General features: G+C 43.2%; 2 protein-coding genes and 1 long non-coding RNA gene across 5 annotated transcripts in view; 2 read left to right on the forward strand and 1 right to left on the reverse strand.

Moving 5' to 3' along the window:
* The first annotated feature begins 1,739 nt into the window (after window positions 1-1,739).
* MRPL44 (mitochondrial ribosomal protein L44) lies at window positions 1,740-14,761 on the forward strand. Its single transcript, XM_086719757.1, has 4 exons — window positions 1,740-2,016; window positions 4,236-4,704; window positions 10,633-10,811; window positions 14,247-14,761. Exons 1-4 carry the CDS (start codon window positions 1,838-1,840, stop codon window positions 14,434-14,436), a joined length of 1,017 nt encoding a protein of 338 aa, XP_086575883.1. The 5' UTR covers window positions 1,740-1,837; the 3' UTR covers window positions 14,437-14,761.
* On the forward strand, window positions 10,824-12,525 carry LOC147578700 (uncharacterized). Its single transcript, XR_015255583.1, has 2 exons — window positions 10,824-11,514; window positions 11,751-12,525. It is a non-coding gene; the product is annotated as an uncharacterized LOC147578700 (long non-coding RNA).
* Window positions 14,762-22,577: 7,816 nt separating the features above from the next.
* SERPINE2 (serpin family E member 2) overlaps window positions 22,578-27,868 on the reverse strand; it is a 61,994-nt gene continuing 56,703 nt past the window's right edge. For all 3 annotated transcript variants that reach the window (XM_086719760.1, XM_086719759.1, XM_086719758.1), the window contains exons 7-9: window positions 27,266-27,352; window positions 24,619-24,702; window positions 22,578-23,211 (exon numbers count right to left, since the gene is read on the reverse strand). In XM_086719760.1, coding sequence (XP_086575886.1) covers window positions 23,174-23,211; window positions 24,619-24,702; window positions 27,266-27,352 — 209 coding nt within the window. In that variant the 3' untranslated portion in view covers window positions 22,578-23,173. The remainder of the gene's footprint in view (window positions 23,212-24,618; window positions 24,703-27,265; window positions 27,353-27,868) is intronic.

Consider the following 27,868-nt stretch of genomic DNA (forward strand, 5'->3'; position numbering starts at 1 on the left):
TGAACCATTCAGACTTTCCCTCTTGAAAGGTTAAGAGACCCCAAATTGAGTTGTATGATCTGCCAAAGAAAAACAAGAGCTAGACAATAGTTAAAGACAGATTTTACTCGGAAACTATTGCAATAAGGGAAAAGAGACTTGTATGTAGAATTCAGCTCAATTCCAAATACAGCATGGACCAGTGGGAATTTATACCCAAGGGGGCTAGGAAGTGTCCGTGAACATTAAACTAAGTGGAAACATCAAGGGTAAAGGCAGGGCTGGGGCGGGGGTGGCGAGGATTCTTTTTTTTTTTTTAATTTTTTTTTCAACGTTTTTATTTATTTTTGGGACAGAGAGAGACAGAGCATGAACGGGGGAGGGTCAGAGAGAGAGGGAGACACAGAATCGGAAACAGGCTCCAGGCTCCGAGCCATCAGCCCAGAGCCTGATGCGGGGCTTGAACTCACGGACCGCAAGATCGTGACCTGGCTGAAGTCGGACGCTTAACCGACTGCGCCACCCAGGCGCCCCGGGGGTGGCGAGGATTCTTGACAGGATTCTTCTGAAGGCAGGCCAGGGTGATCAGGTATAACGTGGGGATAGTGGCAGGTGATGAATTTGATTAGCTATCATGGCTGATCAAGATATTGAAGGTGTGGAATTCTTCCTGAACTGACTCAGGATTCTTGCTGAAAGTGGGCTATGCAGGCCTAACAAAGACAATGAAGCCTAAGTTGAAGCCTAGTTGAGAAGAGGGCTTAGGGGATCCTGACTATAGTTTGGTCAAGGGAAGAATCCTTATCACAGCCTAATATTAGAGATTCTTGAGTTAAGTAGTGGCATGCCTGGGTCTGTGTTTCAGGGAGATGAATGAAGGTGAAGAAAGGAAGGTGCAAGGCCTGGCAAGGAGGTAAGGATAGCCATCAGGTAGCTGCTGTGGAAATAAATTGAAAAAGGACTTGGCTCCTGGACAAAAGAGGGTGTTCGTGGAAATAGAAATAACTGAAAACATCGGAGCCCAATCTGGGTTACTGGGGGGGGGGGGGGGGGGGGCAAGGGAGGGAGACACTGATGCCATTAACAAATAGAGAGACCACAGAAAGAGGTGCCTGCCCTTTGGGGATCTAGATGTTCAGCAGGCAACTCAAACTTGGAAATTCAGAAAAGTCTTCCTTTGTGAATTAATATTAGGTTAACATTAATATTAACCATTTGGTAGGAAAGCAATATAATAATACTGCCAAAGAGAAGATAAGGGGGAAAAGACATAATTCCATTGTTCCATTTTGATGCATTTTTTTTCCCAATCCTTTTTTTTTTTTATGCTTTAAAAAGTTTGTACTGTTAGAAATTTGAATTTTGGTTAAGTCAAAATCCCTTAGTGGAGGGCTCCTGAAACGAAGGCTTTTGGAGACGCTTTGGGTAAATATTTGTTCATAAATAGTGGCTGGATTGATGGTCTGTAACTCTTAGGACTAAATATATATTGACAAGGAATGGGTTTTTCTGAGACTTTAAGTGTCTTCTTCAAACTGAGAGTGAACCAGGTTTTTGCGTTAGTGAGAAAGGAAGGACCAAGAAAGCAACCACCAGGGCGAACCAGCTTCCACGAATTTTTGGAGCCAAATGCCCCTCAATCCGGGATCACCCGCGAGTAAACCCTAGGGCAGGAACTAGAGCTCGCACATGCGCAGTAAACCCTCAACGGCAGCCGCCCCGCCCCCTGCGTACTAGCCCCTCCCCGGTTTCGCTCTCCTCGTCCGAGTCCGGGGGCCTGTGTTACCGAGGCACCGGTCCGGCTTTTTTCCTTCCGCCCTCCGTTGAGTTTCTCTCCCCCCCCCCCCCCCCCCCAGCAATGGCATCCGGCCTGGGGAGGCTGCTGTTGCGGGGGCCTCGCTGCCTCCTGGCTCCGGCCGCCCCCACTCTCGTCCCGCCTGTTCGGGGCGTGAAGAAGGGATTCCGCGCCGCCTTCCGCTTCCAGAAGGAGTTAGAGCGCTGGCGCCTGCTCCGGTGCCCGCCGCCGCCCGTGCGCCGGTAGGAGCCGCCTCGGAAGGGGTCGGGTTGGCGGTGGGGGACCGGGCGGCGGCGGCGAGGAGGGTGGCTCCTCGCTAAAGCGCGCCTGGCCTGAGCCTGGGACACGTGCGGTAGAGACACCGGTGGAACGTGGACGCGTGGACTGAGGCCCAGGGAATGGATTTCTGCCTTGGGGCGCCGCGGCACTCTCCCTTCGATCCTATCAACCGCGAGTTGTGAGAAATGAGGCCTCCCGAGTGTAACCTTTATGCGGGCCTGGGGGGGGGGGTGCGGGGGTTGTAGACCCTGTGTTGCAATGGCTGGGGATTCTTGGGTACGGATAAGAGGGATGAAAGCGTTCCACAGCGTTGCAAGAGCGAACTTAAGTGTATGCACAAGTCCACGTGCCAGAATAAAAGGAAAACAGTAACAGTTGAGCTTTAGGGGTTTTTTGGGGTTTTTTTTTTTGCCCTAATTTATCTTGTTTTTTCTTAGCCTTGTTGCAATAGTGTCTGGCAGTAGCTTGGCAGAGAAGTCCAGTGGTCTGGTAGGGAAAGTCACAGGTAGCGCCACCTGAGATCTGCTGCACGTGAGGTCTCGGATCTTCTTGTCTCTGATAAGGTGTCTTTGACATGCAGTCGTGGCAGTGTGCACCTCAGTCTTTTGACTTCCATTTGTAGGTATTTGAGTTCCATATTATTGCTATTACAGCAGTGACTAGTTTGGAAGTTACTACTCCTTTGGAATTAAGTATGAAATTTCATAGCGGCTTTAATATTGCCCCCCCGCCCCCGGAAGGTGAACCAATTTAAACATAGATCAGTAGGAAGAGAACTTCATATTCTTCTATTCTTTCAAAACAATATTAAGTTCTTTTCCTAATAGGCAAAAAAAATAGTTACCTCTTCTTAATTCACATTTCTTTGATTATTGTGAGGTTAGTCATGTTAAGCTTTTATAGTTGGAAGAAACTAAGCATTATATAGGTTATATACATTTTATGACTTATAGCCAAAATCTTTAGCTTCTCCTATTTTAAAAACAATTTTTTTTAAGTTTACTTATTTTGAGAGAGAGAGAGCAAGCAGGGTAGAGGCAGAGAGGGAGGGGAGAGAGAGAGAATCCCAGGCAGGCTTCAGACGTTTAACTAACTGAGCCACCCAGGCATCCCTCCTATCCTTTTTTACTTAAAAGAGTTTTATTTTGGTTTTAGTGTCTCTTTAGAAAGACCTTGTAGTCATTCCTGGGAATGATTACGAACTTTTAACCTACTTACTATGATAGTAGATTATTTAGTTGCTAATTTAAATGGGTGTTTGTAAAACTTGATAAAATAAGAGCTGAATATAATGTACTTATTGTTTATATCTTGAACCTGTGAAACTATAATGTGTATTTCATACCTGGGTATAAAGCATAATTCTGTGGTTATAGGAGAAATGAGGACTCTAAAAGGTAGGGTAATGGCTCAGTCTCTGACGTTGAAGAACATCTTTTTTTTTTTTTTTTTTTTTTTTTAAATTTTTTTTTTTCAACGTTTATTTATTTATTTGGGACAGAGAGAGAGACAGAGCATGAATGGGGGAGGGGCAGAGAGAGAGAGGGAGACACAGAATCGGAAACAGGCTCCAGGCTCCGAGCCATCAGCCCAGAGCCCGACGCGGGGCTCGAACTCACGGACCGCGAGATCGTGACCTGGCTGAAGTCGGACGCTTAACCGACTGCGCCACCCAGGCGCCCCTGAAGAACATCTTTAACATTGGCTCAAAGGGAAAATGAGCGCACCAGTGAATATAGCAAAGAACCGCAAGGACTCATCTGACTTAAGTTTTAACTTTTAGAAAATCAAAGCCTTGTGTTAACGTGAAACTCAGTCTGTGGGGCGCCTGGGTGGCTCAGTCGGTTGAGCGTCCGACTTCAGCTCAGGTCATGATCTCACACTCCGTGAGTTCGAGCCCTGCATCTGGCTCTGTGCTGATAGCTTAGAGCCTGGAGCTCGCTTCGGGTTCTGTGTCTCCCCCTCTCTCTGCCCCTCCCCTGCTCATGCTCTGTCTCTCTCTGCCTCAAAAATAAATTAAAAAAACATTTAAAAAATTTTTGAAAAAAAAATGAAACTCAGTCTTTTTTAATTTCCTTTACATAATCAATCAAATTGCATCCCAATGAAAAGTTCTTGCATCATTGCAACATCTTATTGTTCTCTTTACCATCTCTTACTATCTTCTCTTCTATGTTTTCAGTTCAGAGAAGCCCAACTGGGATTACCATGCTGAAATAGAAGCATTTGGACATCGGTTACAGGAGACCTTTTCCTTAGATCTTCTCAAAACTGCATTTGTTAATAGCTGCTATATTAAAAGTGAGGAGGCCAAGCGCCAAAACCTTGGAATAGAGAAAGAAGCTGTTCTTCTGAATCTTAAAGATAATCAAGAACTCTCTGAACAAGGGACATCTTTTTCAAAAACTTGCCTCACACAATGTCTCGAGGATGCATACCCAGACTTGCCCACCGAAGGCATTAAGAGTCTCGTTGACTTTCTCACTGGTGAGGAAGTGGTATGTCATGTGGCCAGAAACTTGGCCGTGGAGCAGTTAACACTGAGTGCAGAATTTCCAGTTCCCCCGCCTGTTTTACAGCAGACTTTCTTCGCAGTAGTTGGAGCCTTGCTGCAGAGCAGTGGCCCTGAGAGGACTGCTCTTTTCATCAGGGTAGGTAATGCTTGATTGCAGAGGCTGGGACATACATGAGGTGGGCAGAAGAAAAAGAAGTTTAAAAAAAATTTTTTTAATGTTTATTTTTGGGAGAGAGTGCAAGTGGGGGAAGGGGCGGGGCGAGAGGGGGACACAGAACGCGAAGCAGGCTCCAGGCTCCGAGCTGTCAGCACAGAGCCTGACTCGGGGCTCAAACCCACGAACCGTGAGATCACGACCTGAGAAGCTTGGAGCTTAACCAACTGAGCCACCCAGGCGCCCCTGAAAAAACTGTTTCGTGATTCGTTCCTTTGTTATATGATCTTGGAAGCTTATATGTGAATTTTTCTCCCTACCAAATTCTGAGAAAGCCCTAAAGCTTATGGTAGTGTCTCATTATCGAGGACATCATCAGAGGTGCATATCAAGTGCTAGGTTGTGAGTTCCCAGGACTGCAAGCCTGTCTTCAGCTTTCCATCATTAGGTCCACAGGCAGTGCCTGCATGGTACATGTTCAGTAGGTGTTTAGTGAATGAATGACACCAACTATTCAAAGGCCTGGAGTGGTTAGGGAGCTTCGTGCTGAGGCACCGGCTGCTGTTCTACTTTTACAAGTAGTAAAATCTTGGATTTCTGAGTCTCGTTGATGTATACCTAATTGCTTGTTAGCTAGTAGCTTAGCTAATGAAAATACTTACATAATTGGGATTCCTTGATTCCCCCTGTTCTTTTAGAATTTAACTGGGAGGATTTTTATCCCCTGCATTGGATGAATGCACGAGTTTTTGGTCACCTTTACATAATGGCAAATCCACACAATTACTTTAAGTCAAGAAACAGTCTTGATTCAGACATCTGAATGTCGGGTCCTAGAAATCAGCATCCCTTAACTGTTGGGATATCATTTCGTTTTGATCACTTTGATACAGAAGAATACCTGCATTGGCCAACATTCAGGCTTTGTTCATATCCGTCTTCCTCCTTCCCCAACTAGGGCCTGTAACAGGTGGGCCACCTCTCTGCCTTTGGGAAGCAGGTATATTAACGGCCCTTCTGGAGTGGGAGCTCAGAGACGGAAAAAGGAGAACAGAAGATTTTTACTTGACCTGGTGGCCGTCAGCTGGTCCAGTGCTTTCTGAGTCTGGTTGATGTTCAAAACAGACTCTGCGGGGCATTGTGTCCCCTGCTGGAACCTTCCAGCCATCTTCCTTGACCTGGGTATTGACTCTTTTTCCCACATCAGCTTCCGGTTTCCTGGATAGGATTCCCTTACAAATGATATCCCTTCTGTGCGTTCCACATTAGGTCTCAAGGATATTTATACCTTTGACGTGAGTTGCAGGCTATTGCTACCGGCAACCTCTGCCAGCCTGTTGGCCTGTAAGCAGAGAATGTGTGTTGGCAGCCAGGTGACTGTATGTGTCTCGTCTCAGATTTGGAGGCCACTGGACTCTTTGAAGTCCTCGCGGCTTGAGGTGAAAAGGAAATCCTCTCCTTTGCCCTCTCCTCTCCCAGTAAAATAGCTTTTTCTAAAGAAACCCTCACTGAGTCCTCCCTTGATTTCCATTCTCTTTGTCCCTTTAGCTTCTGTGGAGTCTTAGAACTGTCTAAACAAATTTTGGTCGCCTTGCTTTGATACTTCCACAAGGTAGTCCTGAGACCATTTTGGAAATTCATGTTTTCTGTGTCGTAGTGACTCTGTTGACAGTTCTATTTATAGATCCTGTTAAAGATAAGTAGGTCAAATATCTGTGTTTATTCCATTCATTTGTCCACCTAGGATCTGTTGTTTACTGTGTGCTAAACACTTTGCTGAGCACTGGAGCCGGAGCAACATGGAATATGATCCTTGCCTCCAGGGTCCTAGTCAGCTCATTAGGCGGTTCGAGTGGCCGTTGCTCTCAAAGATGTGTTATAAAGGTGCAGAGGGAACTCGGGAGGCAACAGTCAGTTATAACAGGATTAGGGAAAGTTCATGAAAGTGATGCTTGCCCCTAGGAAGGACATTCCAGGAAGAAACCTTGAGGACAAGCTTGTGTGTGTGTGGGGGGAAGCGTATTGAGGAGTACATAGTGGATGGTCTTGTTAAGACTGCTCTAGAGAAACCTGGAGGAGTTTTAATAGATTTCCATGATCATAGGTGCATTTTAGAAGCATGTCTTCATACTGTCTCCCTGTTCTGGGGAGGTGAGATTGGAATATTCAACCTCCACTTCCACTGAAATTTCTAATAAACTAATAAGACTAGGAACCTATCGGGGAAAAAATAGGAGGCATAGGTAATCACCAGAAAAATCTAGATTTCTTTTTATGTTCCTACTAATATCTTAGGCATTCGGATTGTTTTTCCTTACCCTACCGTTGGGTTATTTTATATTGTAGATAATCCCAGGGATTCATATATAGGTGTAATTAACATATGTGTCTCGTAAGGCAACTCTATACATTAAAAAATTCAAAATCCCCAATAAGGACTTACAAATGAAAAAAAAATTTTTTTTAATTCCAGTGTTATTAATGTACAGTGTTATGTTGGTTTCAAGTGATAAATATTTTTTACAAATGAAGCTGAAATAGAGTTCTGGTGCTTGGGCAAGTGTTGTAATGAAATTGACTATTTTATGAACTAAGGTGTTTTTTAAATTTCTCCCCTCCTATCCCCATTTACCCATCTTTTATTATATACTGGGGTTTTTTTAATCTTTTTTTTTAAAGTTTATTTTTTGAGAGAGAGCGTGAGCAGGGGAGGGGCAGAGAGAGAGGGAAAGAAAGAATCTCAAGCAGACTTCGCACTGTCAGTGCAGAGCCTTATGCGAGGCTTGAACCCATGAATCGTGACGACATGACCTGAGCCCGAAACCAAGACTTGGATGCTCAACCCACTAAGCTAGCCAGGTGCCCTATACTGTGTTTGTTAACATGAGTTACTTGCAGTATATTTTAATGAAAATTTATGTTCCCTTATTTTCTGTCAATATTGATAGTTGTTTTATTGGCAAAATTCTTTGTTCATAATTTTTCAATTTTCTTAGTCTCATAGATTGAAAATATCAGGTCTTAAATAGGTTCAAAAGATACAACGTGAAATTATTTAAGTGATTTTTTTAAATCATAAATTTAGACAGTGAAGTACTACTCTCTAGAGGTTTGTTTTTTTAACATTTATTTATTTTTGAGAAACAGAAAGTGAGTAGGGGAGGGGCAGAGAGAGAGAGGGAGACACAGAATCTGAAGCAGGCTCCAGGCTGTCAGCACAGAGCCTGACGCGGGGCTTGAACCCACAAACTATGAGATCGTGGCCTGAGCCGAAGTCAGACGCTTAACTGACTAAGCCACCCGGGTGCTCTAGGAGAGAGAGAATCTTAAGCAGGCTCCACAACCAGTGCAGAGCCCAGGGCTTGATCTCAGTATCCTGAGATGATAACCTGAGCTGAAGCATCACTTAACAGCCACCAGCTGCCTCCCATAGTAGTTTCTTAAACGAATTTCTGCTGGAAGTTTCTACCATTTATTCATTAATTCATTTGCTTTAAAAATCTTTTTCTTACTGATAAAGATATATTTCTAAGATAAGATTTCACCTTCAACTATTATTTTTATTTTTTTCTTCAAGTTTTTATTTAAATTCTATTTAACATATAGTGTAATAGTTTCAGGAGTAGAATTTAGTGACTTATTACTTACATATGACACCCAGTGTTCATCCTGACAAGTGCCTTCCTTACTACCCATCCCTCATTTAACCCATCTCCCCCACCTCCCCTCCAGCAACCGTCAGCTAGTTCTCTGTAGTTAAGAGTGTTTTATGGTTTGCTTCTTTGTCCCCCATACGGTCTTGTCTTTTGTTTCTTAAATTCCACATATGAGCGAAATCATGTGGTATTTGTTTTTTTCTGACTCATTTCCCTTAGCATAATACACTCTAGCTCCATCCACGTTGTTGCAGATGGCAAGATTTTATTGTTTTTGACGTCTGAGTAATACTGCTTTGCAGATATATACCACATCTTCATCAATCTAGGGACACTTGGGCTCTCTCCATAGTTCGGCTGATGTTGATAGTGCTGCTGTAAACATCGGGGTGTCCCCCTTCACATCAGCAGTTTTGTATTCTTTGGGTAAATACCTAGTAGTACAATTACTGGGTCGTAGCGTAGTAATAGTTTTAATTTTTTGAGGACGCTCCACACTGTTTTCCAGAGCAGGTGTACCAGTTTGCATTCCCACCAACAGTGTAAGAGGGTTCCTCTTTCTCCGCATCCTCACCGTCACCTGTTGCCTGAGTTGTCAATGTGAGCCATTCTGACAGGCGTGAGGTGGTATCTCATTGTGGTTTCGATTTGTATTTCCCTGATGATGAGTGATACGGAGCATCTTTTCATGTGACTGTTAGCCATCTGTATATATCTTTGGAAAAATGCTCATGTCTTCTGCCCATTTCTTAACTGGATTATTTGTGTTTTGGGTATTGTTGGTAAGTTCTTTATAGATTTTGGATACTAACCCTTTATCAGATATGTCATTTGCAAATATTTTCTCTCATTCTGAAGGTTGCCTTTTAGTTTTGTTGATTGTTTCCTTAGCTGTGCAGAAGCTTTTTATCTTTTTTGTTTTAATTTTTTTTAATGTTTATTTTTGAGAGAGAGAGCGTGCGTGCACGTATGTGTGCACGAGTACACGAGTGAGTCGGGGAGGGTTAGAGACAGAGGGAGACACAGAATCTGAAGCAGGCTCCAGGCTCCGAGCTGTCAGCACAGAGCCCGACACGGTGCTTGAGCTCACGGACCTCAAGACCATGACCTGAGCTGAAGCCTGACACTTAACCGACTGAGTCACCCGGGCGCCCCAGAAGCTTTTTATCTGGTGAGGTTCCAGTAGTTCATTTTTACTTTTGTTTCCCTTACCTCCAGAAATGTATCTAGTAAGAAGTCTCTATGGCCAGATTCAAAGAGGTTTCTGTCTGTGATCTTCTCTAGGATTTTGATTGTTGCCTGTACTTAACTTTTGTGTATAGTGTAAGAAAGTGGTCCAGTTTCATTCTTCTGCATGTTGCTGTCCAGTTTTCCCAGCACCATTTGTTAAAGAGACTGTCTTTTTTCCATTGGATTTTCTTTCCTGCTTTGTTGAAGATTAGTTGACCATGTAGTTGTGGGTCCATTTCTGGGTTTTCTCTTCTATTCCATTGATACGTGTGTCTCTTTTTGTGTCAGTACCATATTGTCTTGATGACTACAGCTTTGTAATATAGCTTGAAGTCCGGAATGGTGATGCTTCCAGCTTTTTCTTTTTCAGAATTGCTTTGTTTTCTGGGGTTTTTTGTGATTCCATACAAATTTTAGGATTATTTGTTCTAGCTCTGTGAAAAATGCTGGTGGTATTTCAATAGGGATCGCATTAAATGTGTACATTGCTTTGAGTAGTGTAGACGTTTTAACAATGCTTGTTCTTCCAACCCATAGCATGGAATGTTTTTCCATTTTTTTGTGTCATCTTCAGTTTCTTTCATAAGTGTTCTATGGTTTTCAGAGTACAGATCTTTTACCTCTTTGGTTAGGTTTATTCCTAGATACCTGACAGTTTTCAGTATAATCTTAAATGGGATTGATTCCTTGATTTATCCTTCTGCCGTTTCATTATTGGTGTATAGAAATGTAACACTTCTATATGTTGATTTTGTATCCTGTGACTACGGAATTCGTGTATCAGTTCTAGCAATTTTTTGGTGGAATCTATTGGGTTTTCTACATAGAGTATCATGTCGTCTGCGACAACTATGATTTTTGTAGTAAAACTTACGTGAAAAACTACACAGAAATGAAAAAGAATAGTACATTTTGTCTTTTTCAATTCCCAGTAAGTTTTTAAATTCTCTTAAAAGTACTTTGAATTATGGTCCTTGTTTTCATCATACTAATTTCAATGTATAAATTATATTTTTATGCGCAGGACTTCTTAATTACTCAGATGACTGGAAAAGAACTCTTTGAGATTTGGAAGATAATAAATCCCATGGGGCTACTGGTAGAAGAACTGAAGAAAAGGAATATTTCAGCTCCTGAATCTAGACTTACCAGGCAGTCTGGAAGCACCACAGCTTTGCCTGTGTTTTTTGTTGGCTTGTACTGGTTAGTAAAATTTTAATCTTAGCTTCATAACATTGATTGGAAGCCTTAAAAACTGACTTCACAATTCCTTAATATAATCTCTAATTGCATTGGAAGATTTCTAAAATTTTTTTTTTTTTAACGTTTATTTATTTTTGAGACAGAGAGAGCATGAATGGGGGAGGGTCAGAGAGAGAGGGAGACACAGAATCCAAAGCAGGCTCCAGGCTCTGAGCTGTCAGCACAGAGCCCGACGCGGGGCTCGAACTCACGAGCAGTGAGATCATGACCTGAGCCAAAGTCGGATGCTTAACCGACCGAGCCACCCAGGCACCCCTGCATTAGAAGATTTTTAAAATCTCATTCCCACGATTATCTATTTACTACTTCTTTTCCTGCTGGTTATTCTTAGGGGAAGCCAAGTAATCTGGGGTTTGCTAATAGTAGCTTTTGCTAACCAAGTATATGTTGTATACTTGGAGGTAAGAACTTCATCTTATTCTAACTATTTCTGTAGAAAAAGAAAAGTTCTGATTCAAAAGTGTTACCGATTGAACCATAATCCACACTTATAACAGCTTCAGCTGAGCCTAGGACTGGAAAAGGAAGGGTTTAGTTGTCCATCAAAATATATAAATCAACCCACGTTGAACAGGTCTTAGTTTTGTGAGTAAACAGTTGACTTGCCTCACACTGATTGAATAAGCGACCTTGATTAAATTAGGTAAATGGGGGCGCCTGGGTGGCGCAGTCGGTTAAGCGTCCGACTTCAGCCAGGTCGCGATCTCGCGGTCCGTGAGTTTGAGCCCCGCGTCGGGCTCTGGGCTGATGGCTCAGAGCCTGGAGCCTGTTTCCGATTCTGTGTCTCCCTCTCTCTCTGCCCCTCCCCCGTTCATGCTCTGTCTCTCTCTGTCCCAAAAATAAATAAACGTTGAAAAAAAAAAAAAAATTTTAAATTAGGTAAGTGTTTTCCTAATCTTTATATGACGAAGAATTTTCTAAGTTAAAGGTGATGGAAGGCATCACAAAGGAGAAAATGGATAATGTAAAAAGTTTCAACATGAAGCGCACAGCACAATGATGAGATACTTCTGCTTATCAGATTGAAAAGTCTTAAACACGTCCTTTATCTGCAGTTCATATACTCCTGGCAGAAGAACAGAGTGGTGCAATATTTCGGAATTCTGACAAAACGCCAACAGTCTTTAAATTTTTCACGTTCTTTGATTTGGTGTTCTCACTTTTGGGTGTGTCTCCTTCTGGACATCAAAATGTGTAAACAAAGGTGTTCATTTGTGGTTTACCCTTTATCCCCCATACCTACAACAGTTTCTAAGACATAGGAACTGACATAGTCAGTAAACAGTTGTTGAGCTAATAGTTTTTAAATAAGGCAAAAAGTTAGTATAAACTTTGGTATCCAGCAAGAGGGAAATGACAGATACACATGATGGAATATAGTACAGCTAGGACAGGTGATGTTCTTAAAGGATTTTTAATGATATATGGCAAGTTTGAAGAATGATCTCTTATATTTAAACAAAAAAAGGAGTTTGCCCTGTTACTAAAATTATTGTCATCAGGTAGTAGAATTATTATTAATAATTATTATTATTATCTAGGACAAAACCTAGATTTTGCATAATGGTTTTTAAAAAAATGAACAGTGATACATTGCCACCATCATTGAGGTAGAAACATGATAAATAAACATTGTATAGTTGAAATTCACTTAGATGATTTTCTCTATCCTTTATTTTGTACAAATATGTGCTGTGTAATTATTATGGTAAAGTGTAACCTATATGATTAAGCTTTGTTTCATTCCATATTATTACCACAGCAAGTGTTTCTGAGCAAATTCCTTCCACATTGTTTTTCTTTTATCTGCACAGTTCTGCTTGTCTTTCTTTGATTTGAGTCTTCCTTAGCTTTCAGGTCAATTTATATTGAATCAAAGCTACTAAGTGGAGTTGCTGTTCATGAAATTTTCAGAGATGCTTCTTTTAGTTGGATAGGTCCAGTTTGGGGTCAGGAAATTTCCAGGAAGTAGTTAAAGATAATTGAGAAGTAGCACATCCATACCACACTTGTTCAGTGCATATCCTTTCCTCCCTTGCTGGATCATTTTTTACACTTTTGGAGAAGAGATTGCTAGTTATAGTAAGACAGATATCAGTAAAGCAGAATACCTATTTTTGTTGTAATTTGGTTTTAATAGAACACCAATAGGCTTAAGTGTTCACTGTGCTACTTCAGTATCCTTTGGGAATAAATTAAAGTGGATTATAATATATAAATTTTTTTTAGATCTTAGCAAGTTTTAAAGATCTAAAGCTCTATTGTAAAATCTAGAACCGGGGTAGCTCAGTCAGTTGAGCGTCTGACTTTTGATTTTGGCTCAGGTCGTGATATCATGGTTCATGAGATCAAGCTCTGTGGTTGGGATTCTGTTTCCCTCCCTCTCTCTGTCCCTCAATGTGTGCACACTCTCAAAATAAATAAAACTTTAAAAAGTATATATATAGAACTACTATCTTATTTGTTTTAAAGTTTAGAGGAGAAACCAGAAAGGCACAATTTAGTTCCGTAAAATTTTTCCTCACATTACAGGTTCAAGATAAATTAAAAATAATGTCAATTTTCCATGAAGAGTCTTTTTTTTTGTTTTTGAGAAAGAGGGCACAAGTCAACAAGGGGCAGAGAGAGAGAACCCCAGGAGGAGAAGAGAGAGAGGGAGAGGGAAAAGTGGGACTCACCCAGAACGGGCTCATGTTCACCCAAAGCAGGGCTCGAGCTCACGAACCATGAGATCATGACCTGAGCCGAAGTCAGATGCTTAACGACTGAGCCACCAGGCACCCTCCATGAATTTAGTTTTAATAGTTTTGAGTTTTTGTAGGAAGATTTTTATATATTCTTTCATCACTAACAACAACAGAACAAAACCATATTTACCTAGATGTACCTTGGTTTTTGATTTGAAAAATATTGGGTGCACCTGGGTGGCTCAGTCAGTTAAGCGTCTGACTTTGGTTCAGGTCATGATCTCGTGGCTCGTGAGTTCAAGCCCTGCGTCAGGCTCTGTGCTGACAGCTCAGAGCCTAGAGCCTGCTTCAGATTCTGTGTCTTCCTCTCTCTCTGCCCCATCCCTGTTCGTGCTGTGTCTCTCTCTGTCTCTCTCTCTCAAAAATAAACATTTAAAAAAATTGAAAAAAAATATTGGACCTACTAAGTTGTTGATATTTGTATGGAAATGTAAATATTTCTTTTCTAACTACTGTATATAAGGAATTCGTACAAAACCCTACTATTCAAAAGATACTACATACAAAGCTCTTGTGTTACTCCTGACAGATATTCTTGCCAAAATAAGGTTCAGAAACCATAACAGGCTTGTGGCCCATGTCTTATGATGCGCGGATAATTTCAGACTACTCTCGGTGTTCTGTCTAGTGATAGAAAGCTGATTGCGGAGGGACCTGGGGAGACCGTGCTGGCTGCGGAAGAAGAAGCTGCTCGCGTGGCGCTCCGGAAGCTCTACGGGTTCACGGAGAACCGCCGGCCCTGGGACTATTCCACACCCGGAGGGAATTTCAGAGCAGAGAAGCTACCCGGCTACCCGGCCAAGCATGTGGCAGCCTGAGATCTGCGAGCCAGGCAGTGAGACACAGGTCAGAGATGCTCACAGCTGGACATTGTTCAGAGTGTAAAGAAATAGGTCTTATTCCTCATCACGAGTTCCTAAAATTAAACAAATATTCATCATGTCAGTGATTCTTTTTTTTTTCATTTTTGTTTTGTCAAAAGTCTTTTTAGATGTCTTCCAGTAAATTTTTTCTGAAGTCTTTGATTTTATTACTGTATCTCACATGTATAGTTAGGCGTATTTTATTCCTTTCCAGCTTCATCATAATTTGGGTATGTGTTTCATGCGAACTTTAATGCCAATAAAAAAGTCATTCTCTAAAGACTTCATTGTAGTTTACGTCGATATACCCAGGTTGGTGAACTTTGCCCCTCAAATATTATTTTAGCTAAAATAGTAATCATTCTTAACCTTTAGAAATGTAAAGTGCAGATGATCACAGTTGGGTATTTACATGATCCTTAGATTCTGTCAAGGTTTAAAATTTTGTATACTAAACTAATTCATCTCATAGTTCTTGAATTTGTATAAAACAAATGGCAGAAAAGGTTCACTTTTCAAAAGCAGTTTAAAATACGCCAATTGAAAAAGTATACGTTTATCAATGCCAATGGAAAAACAAAGTATGTGTTTATCAACTTAGTGTCCCAGAATCACAGTCCTGGCTGCTGTGCACCAAGCGTGTTGTAAGTATTTTACCGTAACATTCAGCTTGTGGAGGGCAGAGCTCAGCGTGTCTCCTTCTGGTTCTTCGGTCCTTCGTGTTTGATTCAGTGACCCTCCAACCACACATTCCCTTTGTTTGCTTCTAACTTTTGGCAGCAGTGATAATTTTTGGTTTCAGTCTGTCAGTAGTCAGTCCCAGGGGTTAACAAGAAAAGTGGGACTGGGGAGTTGAGAATAGAAATGTTAAAACTGACAGCACTTTTGCCGTGAAGTCTTTTTTTTTTAGTTGAAATATTTTTATTTTATGTTCAAAGAGCTAGCATTAAGATAGACACAATGGATGACCCATTTCATGAAGTCCACTTAATCCAGCTTCATGCAGCCTGGGTCCTTTGCGTCCTGATGGAGACCCCGGTGGCACATCCTCAGGCCATAATTCCGGGTCAGATCATGCCCGTTGGAGCAGAAGTGGTGAGAACAAGAACCCTGGCTGAATTTTCTCGGCTCCAGTAGAACCGCTGGTTGACCCGCCTTGCTTTCTCGATGGCAAAAGACTTGCCATAAAATCTTTCTATTAAGGAAGATAAAGGGCCTTTGGAACCTCTTTCCCGAGACCGGTCAGGACAGTGGGACTTTTGTCATATGTAAGAGGGCTTACAGCTGTCACAGGAAAAGTAGAGACTGTTTTTAGAGAGGAAAGTCTCAGAATTACCTAATTGGCTGCATTGGTCGGTCAAAAGTAAAGTATTTCACCTTTCTTTTGAGAGTTCACTCCAGATCCTAACACTTGAACGCCAGGATAGAGGGCCAAACCTAGTGGTAAAGTGCCACACTTGGGTGTGTCATCCACAAGTAAACACGATTTGTACGTATCTCATGGACACCAGAGAAGAAGAGATCATAGAAAAGGTTCTGAGAAGAAGAGACTGTAAATGTCCTCCAATCACGTAACTCATCCAGTATATGCAAAATGTCAGATTTAGCTAGAGTATTACTTTTTTTATGAATACTTTTTAAAAATTAATGTTCTTTTTAAACATTTGTTTGTGTATGTATGCATGTATTTATTTATTTAAATAATCTCCACGCCCAACATGGGTTCGAACTCATGACCCCAAGATCAAGAGTCACTTGCATCCTCGGAATGAGTCAGCCAGGTGCCCCAGCTGAAGTATTATTCTAATTTTATTTGGGGTGAACAGTTTTCCAAAAGGTCTTTAGAGAATTCGATTGTAAACTCGGTAGTCCTTCATTTCCCTCGCAAGTAGTGCTGATAATCCCAGATTTCTCCTGCTCAGGGCGTCTTGCAGGAGCTTATCCTACAGGGTTGGAGGGAACTCTCCTCACCCTTAGATTTTCAAGCTTCTGAACCTTGAATGCTTCTAGATTTACATGTGGAGGAAATCTAGGTCTAGTTTATAAAAACTTCGCAAGGACAGAGATCCAAATCTCTTATGAAGAATGTGACTTCAACACATTTCTAAGTAAAGTCTTCCCCGATTTAAGTTGTATTTAAAAACATTTTTTTTAATGTTTATTTTTTTTATTTTTGGGAGAGACAGAGTGCGAGCAGGGGAGGGGGAGAGAGAGAGAGGGAGACACAGAATCTGAGGTGGGCTCCAGTCTCTGAGCTGTCAGCACAGAGCCCAGTGCAGGACACAGACTCGGGAACAGCGAGATCATGACCTGAGCCGAAGTCAGACGCTTAACCGACTGAGCCACCCAGGTGCCCCAAAGTTGTACTTTTAAAAAACACCCACTAAACTATGATGGGCTGGAATGTAGAAAGTAAAGTACTAACATACTTTTGCAGCTTCCTATGAAAGAGCTTGAAACTTCTGGCTAACCTGTAGATAAACTTTAATTTGCCACATAAGAACCAATACTGCGTACATTTGACATGTGGGCAGGAGGAACACGGGGGTGTGAGGATGTTGTCAAAGGCGTGTGTGTGACCAAAAGCATACAGGGGCCACTTGGAGGACTGCCTTTTTGGCCACTGTCTAATTGACATTGAGAAGAGCATCCTTAGGATCACACGGAAGTCAGAACAACACCGTAAGCACTGATGCTTAAGGTTGGCCTGGCACCAGAGAAAGACATTAAAGCCATTCACGTTGCAATTCTGACCTCCGTTTCCACCCACTTGCCAGTTCCCTGAGCCCAAAGCATAAAATTGAGCCAAAAACGTACGACTGATGTCTACAGACTCAATTACATAAGCTTTATCCTTTTTTAGTCCATAATGTTTTTATGATAGGCATATATAAAACAGGGAATATTATTCTCAAAAGGTTTCATGTGGTCTTGAGAAAGTAAACTATTACTAGAAACGAATTTCCAAGGAAGAGTGGAACGGGGGCTGTTTTTGTTTGTGTTCAGCATTTTTTAGATTTTGGCCACAAGGTGGTGTGGTAGTCCCACCTGACAGTTAAGTAGTGTGCAAAGTGCTATTGGAGGGAACAGTTATTTCCTCCATACACAGGAAGGAGGGATGTATAGGGCAGAGGATTATAGTGAAACATGACTTTTCAAGGTTGCATAGAGCTCTAATATTCTGTGGACCTGACTGCAAGAAGCTAGCTCGCCTTGGCCCTCAGGACGTGAAGCTAAGAATTTGATACATGAGCAATTCACCTATGCTGCCAAGGAATGAATGTTTGAGCTTTTTTTTTTTTATAAATAAAAAGATTTTTTTTAATGTTTATTTTTGACAGAGAGAGAGAGACGGAGCATGAGCAGGGGAGGGGCAGAGAGAGAGGGAGACACAGAATCCGAAGCAGGCTCCAGGCTCTGGGCTGTCTGCACAGAGCCCAACACAGGGCTCCAGCTCACGAACCGCAAGATTGTGACCTGAGCCGAAGCCGGACTCCCAGCCGACTGAGCCACCCACGTGCCCCTGAGCTTTTTTTACATTTACTGAAAAGAGAGAAAATTGTAGGGCTGACATAGACAATACTTTTAAAGATTTTTATTGGCCCCTTCTTCCTATTCTTTTCTTCTGTGTGTGTGTGTATCTGTGTGTGTGTGTGTGAACAATGCTCTGTAGGGTCAGGGACTCTTACTGTGCATCTTGACACTTCATAAAACCGGGTGTGGACATTCTTCCCATTTGGGGGACCAGCTCCCAACTCTCCCTGACTGAGGGGCGCCCCCTGAGGAGCCCCCAGCAGGGGGCACGCTGCTACCCTCTGTATCCCTAAGCCCACTTAATCTTCTCCTCCCTTCAACTGACCCTCGTGTCATCTCTCCAAACCTCCGTTTGTAAAGCCCCTCTACCACCATCCCCCAAGACCCAGAGCTGTGGCTTACAACTTTGGCTGGCTATCAGAGCGCTGGGAAGCCAGGGCTCTCTCTGTAGGAGACCAAGAACGATTGTTACATTAAATCCCATCTTGCAAACCAGGAACAATTTTTTTTTTTTTTTCCAGGAGAAAATTCACACAATCAAAAATTGTAATCACAAGCGCACGTGCTCCTGAAAAAAAGACAGCCATTTCGACGTTGGGAGTGTCTGTGCTTTTCCGCTAACACGCATTCGTTCTTGTTCAGGTATCCGGCTGCCGGTTAGGGCTCGCTCATAACAGTTCTAAGAAAAATTTCTGGAAGGAGAGCAACTGAGAAGATTAAAAACATTAACCTATTCCCCCTTCAATTGAGGAAGAACTCCATTATTTGTTTGCAGGATACCTTTTTACCACATCTGTTGTACATTAAAATTGCAGGATGAACTAATGAGTTTGTTCTAATGAGTTTTGCAGAAGAGATGAGTCATGAGATCATTGACCTGCTAGAAGAAGAATCTCTCTAACCGGAGAAATTGCCTGACTTCCTGAAGATACTTCCTCTACGCAAGTTATTGATCAGTGTCTCCCCAGCAAGACGTATCAGTCAGGGCCAGAGATATTTATCAGTAGGCAATATAGTTAATAAGACAAATACAGTAATAAAAAAACAATTCGCGGCTCATCCTCAGATTAACTAACCTGACAACGATGTCCGTGGGGCTCCTGACAACCTGCCTCCAAGACTCCGTTGTGGGTGCTGGGATTGCTTCCTTGTCTACGAAGGACGAGCACAAAGTGTTGCCACTCTACGCTTGGTGGCTGGGGTTAGAAACTTCAGATGAAGGACAGATAGCACTGAGAAATGTAAAAACTCACTTCTGTTTTGTTCCCTCGCATTCAATAATTAATCTGCAAACACTAATAATGTACCTGTTATCATATAAAACAGTGATTTCTCATTTTGCAAACTTCTCCCTTGAATCACAACTGCATCATTTTTCTTCAAGATTTGGGAGAGGGTCAAAGGGGCGGTTGGGGAATCTCAGAAGAAATGGGACTTTAGAGCCAGTGGTGTCCTCTGCTCTTGGGTGGCCGGACGTGGACTCGGTAGGACACAGGGTCTTCCAGCAGTCATGGGAGGCCAAGGACACAGAAGTCATCCCCCCAATTAGTTAACTCTGTCTACGCCTCTCCCCGGGGCAGCCAACCCCAACCAGTCCTAGAAAGGCATTTGCTACTCTGCTGTGACACCCAGTCCCAATGTGTGGGTGTCTTTCCCCACACCACCAACACTCAGACACTGGACGTCCTACAATTCATCTGAATTCTAACACCATCTACAGAGACAGAATGTCACATCTCATGGGTTAAGGGCTCAGGCCCACAAGGCTGCCTCCCCACCCCCCAACTTCAGATGCCAATTCCTGCCCAGGTTGTCACCTGTGCTTCTGACTCAGTGGCTGTAAATCAGAGGTCCCCACGACTCCCTCACTGGGTTCTATTAGCTTGCTAGAGCAACTCACTGAACTCAGAGAAACATGTTACTAGTGATTGCTGGTTTATAAGAGGATGTCAGTCAGGAACAGCCAGATGGAAGAGATACACAGGGCAAGGTCTGGGGCAGGGCGAGGAGCTCCTGTGCCTTCTCCAGTGCTCCACTCTGGCAAATCTCCAGGGGCGTATTAACCCAGAAGCTCTCTCAACCTGTCCTTTGGATTCTTCCGGAGGCTTCATTACAAAGACACATTTGATTAAATCATTTGGCCATTGGCCATTTGATTCAACCTCCAGCCCTTCTCCCCTTCCCAGAGGCCATTGGGGTGGGGCTGAAAGCATCAGCCCTCCAATCTGGTTGGGTCTCCTAGCAACCAGCCTTCATCCTGCAGCCCTCAAGGCTCCCAGGTGTCTCTTTATACCTTGGCCAACCCACCTGATCCAGTCCTGGCTGGCAGTCCAGATTCCTGAAGGTCTGCCTTCTGTGGAAATACACACTTTGTGTAGGTTAGGGCTTAGAATTAGCTAGATGCCTTGTAACCCCAAGAGCTCCCTCCCAGGACCCAGGCCCTCTGGGTGCTTTCCTAGTTTGGCCCAAAGTTACCTTATTAACATAGAAAAAGACACCTTTGTAGCTTTCTATCACTTTGTAAATTCCAAGGGTTTGGAAGTTCTGTGCCAGAAATGGGCATGAAAACCAAATACACATCTCTTATGATAAATCACAATATCACAGCAAACGTGATCTTTTGTGACAGGTCTGCAATTTTTTGTGGCAATCTCCGTATCTTAAATTTATTCTAGTTTTCGTCAAATAAAGGAGTTTTCATAAATTTTATCTTTTTGAAGACAGGGCCTATAGACTCATTGACTGAAGTGTATAAAAGATACAAGTTGAATTATATAAAAGTAATAACTTGAGAAGAACTTCTTCCCCAGTCCAGAGATTATAAACCAGTTCTAGAGGCTGCTAGAGTCAGAAACTGCGTGCTGACTGGTGAGAAAGGGCTAATGATGAGTAAGCTGGTAAAACCAAGTGAAAAAGAGAGAAGAAATATTGTCTGGGAACCTTGACATTATGACTTTTCCATGAGATTTTCCCAAGTTCTGTATCATAAATTTGAAACTTTACCATTTCATACACTGAAGAGGCGTTCAGAAATGGGACCGGATACTTTGAATATGCCCAGTGAAATGTGACCAATTTCTATTTTGGGGGAGCAGCCTATCTGTAACACCTAACAGGGCCACTCTACCAGACGGTATTCGGAAAGCAAACTCTCCCGGTCCTTTCTGGAACGATTACTCCTGGACCCAAGAGCCAGGGATCCAGTCTGGGTCCTGCAGCTACTTTTATACTTCTCTCATGGACTAATGTCCACCCGGTCCTATTTGTGTATCTTGTAAGTACAGTTGCACCAATGAGGAACTTGACCTAGTAGGAGTCACGCTCTCCCTTCCACGATGGCTTATCAGGGAGAGGACACATTTATCTCTGTACCCCTTAGTACCTCGCACCCAGGAGGTGCCCAAATGAATAAATGGAGTGTATATAACTCTTGGATTTCTGCTAAAACTATTCCTATCTTCAACTACTCAAAATAGCGTAACAGAACGGGACGAGGAAACTGGAGAAGTAAAATGGGGCTCTCAAAGGCATTAACCACACTAGCATGTTTGCTAGGGTACAAGTACTCTGTGTCAACAGTTCAAAATAAATTTACTCTTAAATAAGGAAAGCAGTCCCCCCACCCTTTCCTTTCTCTCTTGGCTAACCAAAATATCCATACTTAAAGTACTTAAATAGTTGCAAACAGCAAAGCTCAGCCGACGTGACAAGTAAGAATGACAAATTGTTGGAGTGCTGAATGTGCGGTTTTGATGCATAAAGAATGATGATGGGCACCTGGGCGGCTCAGTCCGTTGAGCATCTGACTCTTGCTCTTGGCTCAGGTCACGATCTCGAGATCAAGCCCCGCTTTGGGCTCTGCGCTGGGTGTGGAGCCTGTTCAAGGTTCTCTCTCTCTCCCTCTCAAAAGAGTGATGAGTAGAGCTCACGGGTTTAAGAAAAAAAAAAAAAAAAAGGAAAAAATGTTTTTAAGTCTAGATACATATTTTAAACCATTCTGATTTTAGAAACGTGATGAGTTCTCCAAAAACAAAAGACAAAAATACATCTTGCCATTTTAGAAAACAGACCCTCCAGCCCATCACCAGAAGTGAAACATGTACCCCTCACTCAGTTCCCAAGGATGTCGGCACCGGGCGTCTTCTTTGCGCACTTGCTACAAAACCGGTCTTTACCTTGAACGCTGGGGACACGCCCGCGAGGGAGCCAGCGCTGAGACCAGGGCTGGGACTGCCTTCATACTTACTCCCCTGCGGCGACTCAGGCACGGACGGGTAGTGAAGCAGGGAACAGTGTCTGGCGTTAGAGGAAAGGAGTAGGAGAAGGCCAAGGGCTTTGGTTTTCTGCCGTTTGCCTGAGTGCAAAGGTTTAGAAGAGGTTTAAGTACTTTTAAAAGGCTGTTTCTTTTGTTGTATTTTCAATAACAGAGAAACGGCATTTTTTTTTTACTACTCATAACACTTTATTTTTACTTTGTACAAAATACAAAAATGCAAATCCAGAGAGTACAGACCAGTAGTGACAGGCACACTGCACAAGAGCAAACCTTGTCTAGCAAGACGTTAGTTTTTTAAACTTTATTTTAGTGAATACATGCATTATATAAAACAACAACAACAACAACAACACAAAGAGGCTAGAGATTTCACTATTTCTACCCCCAAAATAATGCTTACTATCAAGACTTTGGATGGGACCAAAACAAAAGAATTAAAAAGGCCGATAATATATATATTTTTTCATAAAAAAGTAAAAGCCACCATAAAATGTGTTGTGGGTTTTTTTCCCCCCATCACACTGATTACATTTCTTCTGAAATGCCACACGTGTAAACAAAACAAAACTCCTGAACTGGACAGTAAATACTCGGGAGGGTTAGCCTAGGTACCTGCTCAGTAGTTTAAAGCGTTTTTTAGACATTTTGAAGCCTTTCTATTCATTTGTCAGTACAGTGTTCCAGCCATCCTGCCCCTTCTTCCCTTTGATATATACCCCGGGACAAAAATGCTTGCATCATTGAGTCTCTGTTCCTAAGAACTAGTTTTGAAAAAGGAAGAAATGTACAAAAATATTTAACAGAACTATGAAAGATGTAGGAAAGGAGTTTTCTTCGTCACAAAGTAGTCTTTGCTTTTGCATGGTTTCTTCTGTATACTCTTCACGGTTGGTTTATCTGCCCCATGAATAAGACAGCACCTATAGAATTAAGAGGAAACAGAGCATGACTCTATAAAAACCATTTCATAAAATAAGATAGAAGGCGTGTAAAATAAGGGATAGTCCCTAGAGCTGTCCAACACAACTTTCTGCAGTGATGGAAATGGTCTATAGTTTCATTGTCCAATATGTCCAATATGGTAGTCACAGTGGCTATTGAGCCCTTGAAATATGGCTTAGCTAAGAAACTGAATTTTAATCTATGTTTCATTTTTTTTTTTTTTAATGTTTATACATTTTTCAGAGAGACAGAGACAGAGCATGAGCAGGGGAGGGGCAGACAGAGAGGAAGACACAGGATCCAAAGCAGGCTCCAGGCTCTGAGTTGTCAGCACAGAGCCGGATGCAGGGCTCGAACCCATGAACAGGAGATCATGACCTAAGCCGAAGTCAGACGCCCAACCAACTGAGCCACCCAGATGCCCCTAAAAGATAATTCATTTTAATTAATTAAAAGTTAAATAGCCACGTGTGGCTAGAGGCTCCCATATTGGACTTTGGTTCAGGAGAACACTAATTATGACATTAAAGATGCAGTGAGACAAAAGGATAAGGAACTTCTTGTGTTACTGATTAAAAAAGGGGTAAATGCTGAAATGTACTTGTTTCTACTCTGAACGAACATGAAGCCCTCTCCACAAAGATAATCTTCTCCTTTTTTTTTTTAAAGCTTGAGAGACAAAGAGAGAGAGAGAGAGAGAGGAGAAAGGGAGAAAGCACAAGCTGGGGAAGGGCAGAAGAGAGGGAAAGAGAGAATCCCAAGTAGGCTCCACACAGAGCCTATGCAGAGACCAATGTGGGGCTTGAACTCAGAAACTGTGAGATCATGCCCTGAGTCGAAATTGAGTCAGACGCTTAACCAGCTGAGCCACCCAGGTGCCCCCTTTACTTAATCCTCATAATTGTACTAAGAGGTAAGCACTATTGTTACCCACAGTTTCAAGACAAAAGCTAAAGCACAGAGCCAACTCTGAGCCTGTGACTTACAAAGCCAAGATTTATCGAATTAACAATCCTCAGGCCGGAACAACAGAGAGGGCTCACAGAGGTTGACGACGTGTGGTTTCTTATAAAATTGAACTACTACATTTATCAGAATATGGACCAAAAAATCAAAAGACATCAGAAACCCCCAAAAGGGCTGCAGAGCTCTATGTTAAAAACAAACCAACCAAGAAATCTAAAATCAGCCTTCACAAGATTCCATCACACTCTGTAAACACGGCCTGGATTTTCTTATCTCTTTAAGGTGGGCGGTTCTATTCTTCAGTGTTTGCATAACACAAGGGAGTGGAATTAGAGCAGCAAGGTTGGATTTCCCTAGGATTCTGGGGACCTTTCTGAATGTTAACAGCCAGTGAGCAACAGAAGGGAAGAATCACTTACCTGTGGGATTATGTCGGATGAAAAATAGAAAGGGTCTGTCTACTATAAACCAGGGAGGTGACGACCTTGCAATTAGAATCGCAGCTACGGGAAGAGAGAGAAAATGTGTTACACCCAGCGTGAGGCCAGCAGGGCAGCAGGCTGGCTGGGTCTTCATGCTGGAGTTCGGGGACACAATTCCGGTCCCTTGGGCTGGCCAGGTTAGAACAGGCCCAACGGTCACCATTTACAGAACACCTACCGTGGCCCAGGCCCTTTCCACTTGGGTGTCTCATTCAGTCTACACAAGTACCATCGTCCTTAACAAATGTACTTACTCCGTAGGCTTTTTACGAGGATTAAGTGGCATAAAAACTATTATAAGCTCTTAGAACAGTGTCTGCCACTGAACGACACCTAATGCATATTCACTGTTATTATTAGCTGTTTTGTATTCATACCATCTGCCTTGCTGATGAAGGCCACTGGTCCTCTTAGCTCAGCCAAATCCCTTCTGTACACCCAGGCCCAGCTTAGCGTTCAACTGTTTTGTCTGTGACTTTTCCTTCGGTAGTTCTCCTTTGCGTGGTAACGGAGACCACTCACTCATCTGGGACCTGCGACCTCGTGTTGCTGTTCAACCCGTTGGGTGTAGACGCTCGACTTAGACAGGAAACCATTTTAGGCCCAGAGTCCCAGTCATGCTTACTCTGCCAAACTTACCTGTGGCAGCTTCAGTTTTTTTTTGTTTTTTAATGTTTACTTATTTATTTTCAGAGAGAGAGCGAGTGCAGTGTGACGAGGGGAGGGACAGAGCAGGGGAGAGAGAGAATCCCGAGCAGGCTCCACACTGTCGGCGCAGAGCCTGATGCAGGGCTTGATCTCACGAACCGAACTGAAATCTAGAGCTGGACGCTTAACTGACTGAGCCACCCAGGTGCCCCGTGCCTGGGTTTAATAAGTTTGTCTCAAGGCCTCGCAGGAGGGCAGGTGCCGGGCATCACGGCACTGCTTTTTCCACGATGGCCCGGTTCCCTTCCTCAAACCCCACAAAGCTCTAATGGCTTGGGCTTAATGTCACAAAGCAAACATCTCCACTTATGTTGGGGAAAATCCCCCAACCCAGGGTGACTGAAAAGCAGTCAACGGTTAGCAGGTTAGCAGGTCTTCTGGACTGAACCGTATCCCCTCGAAATCCGTATGTTGACCCTAACTCCCAAGGTATCGAAATCTCAATGAGGTCATGAAGGCGGGGCCCAAATCCAATGGCGCTGGTGTCCTCATAAGAAGACAGGGAGCCAGGAGGGATGTGCGTGTAAGACAAAAGGCCACGTGAGGACACAGGCAGAAAGCAGCCCTTGACCTTGGGCTTCCGACCTCCAGAACTGTCAGACATAAACTTCTGCTGCTTAAGCCCCCCCAGTCTGTGGTCCCTTGCTATAGCAGCCCTGCTGACCGACCCAGCAGGGCTGGCCTCCTGGGCGTGTGACTGGGCAGTCACACTCACGAGAACCCCACACTCGGGTCAGGGCTCTGCTGCCCCTGTCTTGAAATTCTTAGCAAGTTTTCAGTAAGGGCTCCATATTCACATTTTGCACGGGGCCGTGCAAATTAACGTAGCCAGTCCTGATAGTTACACTAATTGGCAAAACTGGCCAATAACGGGCAGCATTCGGTTCTCACTTATCATCACCTAGAAGAGACAAAAGGCATCTTGAGAATTCTAAGTGCTGTTATTCTAGGTCTTTGTTTTTAATGCTATTTTAAAGGATTACAAATTAAGTGTTTATTCTAGAAAGGCCATAAAGTGTCTATTCGGAGCATAAACGGTACCTTTTAACGACCAGAAACATGTGACCCAGTTACAAGCCTACTAGGAGATTCACTTTATGAGTTTGCAGAGTTTGGCCAGATCTGTTTACCCCATCTCAGATGGATAATGAGGGGGTACAGAGACCAACCTAAGATCGCTCTATTTTCTCCTTCATCATATAAACCATGAGGAGAAAGCAGATGTGGATGTTCTAATTATCAGAGGAGGCTGCACAGCCGTCCTGGGAATTCAACAGCTGCTTGATAATTCTTCACTTCGTCCTAGATCCACCTGGCTGCCTATTTCCCATGGCGAGTGGCTATTATTTTATGTGTCAATATGATGATTGGGTTTTCCTGCCAAGAAGAAGCCAGCATCTGCTTTAACCTTCCCAAGGGCAGGGGTCGGCAAACCATTGTCCCCGGGCCAGGTCTGAGGAGTCGGATCCTGCCTTTGTAAATACATAAAGCTTTACTGGAACACAGCCGCGCCCATGGGCTTGTATCCTCTGTCCTGCCTTCACACCACAATGGCAGCGCTGAGAAGTTGTGGCGGAGACAGGACCGCCCACGAGGCAGAAAACACACACTACCTAGCTCTTTACCGAAAAAGCTTGTGGACTCTTGTCCCGGAGGAACTGCTCGCACCGAAGTGCTTTCCTTTATGAAACAGACTCTGAGCTTTGAGGGTGCAGGTCCTTAACCTGTCTAAATTCACCACTGTCACCTGGGGGGCAACCCACGGTGCCCGGATGAAAACAGGGTTTGCTCCGTATCTGCTACGTTGATGGGCAGACCGCAGCACGCTCCCTCCCCCTGCACCCTAGCCGGTCCTGGCTCACGACCCAGTTCTTACTTGTTGCTGCTGAAGCTTTCGTTCCGTCTTCACTGACTTCAATTTTTGCTTTTTGCAAGATTTGAGAGACGTGAAGGTTTTCTGACCCTGTTTCCGGAAAATGAAACAAAAACAGCATTTATTTGATATGCGGGCCATCGGTTTGGCTGCGGGAGCGACTTCAAATCCATGGCAAATTCCAGTTCTTAAAAGGTGTCAGGAGAAGTGACCTCTTCCGGTCTGGTGACTGGAGGTTGTGGGAGGACTATCGACCTGCAGTGAGTTTCAATCTCTGCCAATCGAACTGTGGTTTCACTTCAGAGGAGGGACTCCCCTTCCCTGGATGTGTTAGTGCCTCTGTCAATTCAACTCTGATCACTAAGGATTGTGTAAAAAATAAATAAATAAAAAGAGCAGAGCTTTAAAAAAGGAAGTCCAGTTTTCCAGAAGAAACAAGGCAACAATATTATTTTTCAGTACAGAATGTCAGATCCAGGGAAGATTGCAGAGGGGATTTACAGATGGGGAAACTGAGGCCCAGAGTGTTAAGAAATCTGTCCTCAAGTCTTACGGCTGGTTACTGGCAGAGTAAGTGCTCGCTCTTCACCACAAAAGCCACTCATC

The sequence above is a fragment of the Puma concolor genome, chromosome C1 (assembly GCF_028749965.1).
Source record: "Puma concolor isolate L17-30 chromosome C1, mPumCon1.1.hap2, whole genome shotgun sequence".
Classification (NCBI taxonomy): domain Eukaryota; kingdom Metazoa; phylum Chordata; class Mammalia; order Carnivora; family Felidae; genus Puma; species Puma concolor.

What these genes read in the sequence shown, in the direction of transcription:
- MRPL44 (XM_086719757.1), top strand. Translation starts at nt 1,838, where the DNA reads ATGGCATCCGGCCTGGGGAGGCTGCTGTTGCGGGGGCCTCGCTGCCTC. An exon ending in CCGCCGCCGCCCGTGCGCCG is followed by an intron (nt 2,017 to 4,235) that starts GTAGGAGCCGCC and finishes CTATGTTTTCAG; the next exon opens with TTCAGAGAAGCCCAACTGGG. An exon ending in TTTTTTGTTGGCTTGTACTG is followed by an intron (nt 10,812 to 14,246) that starts GTTAGTAAAATT and finishes TGTTCTGTCTAG; the next exon opens with TGATAGAAAGCTGATTGCGG.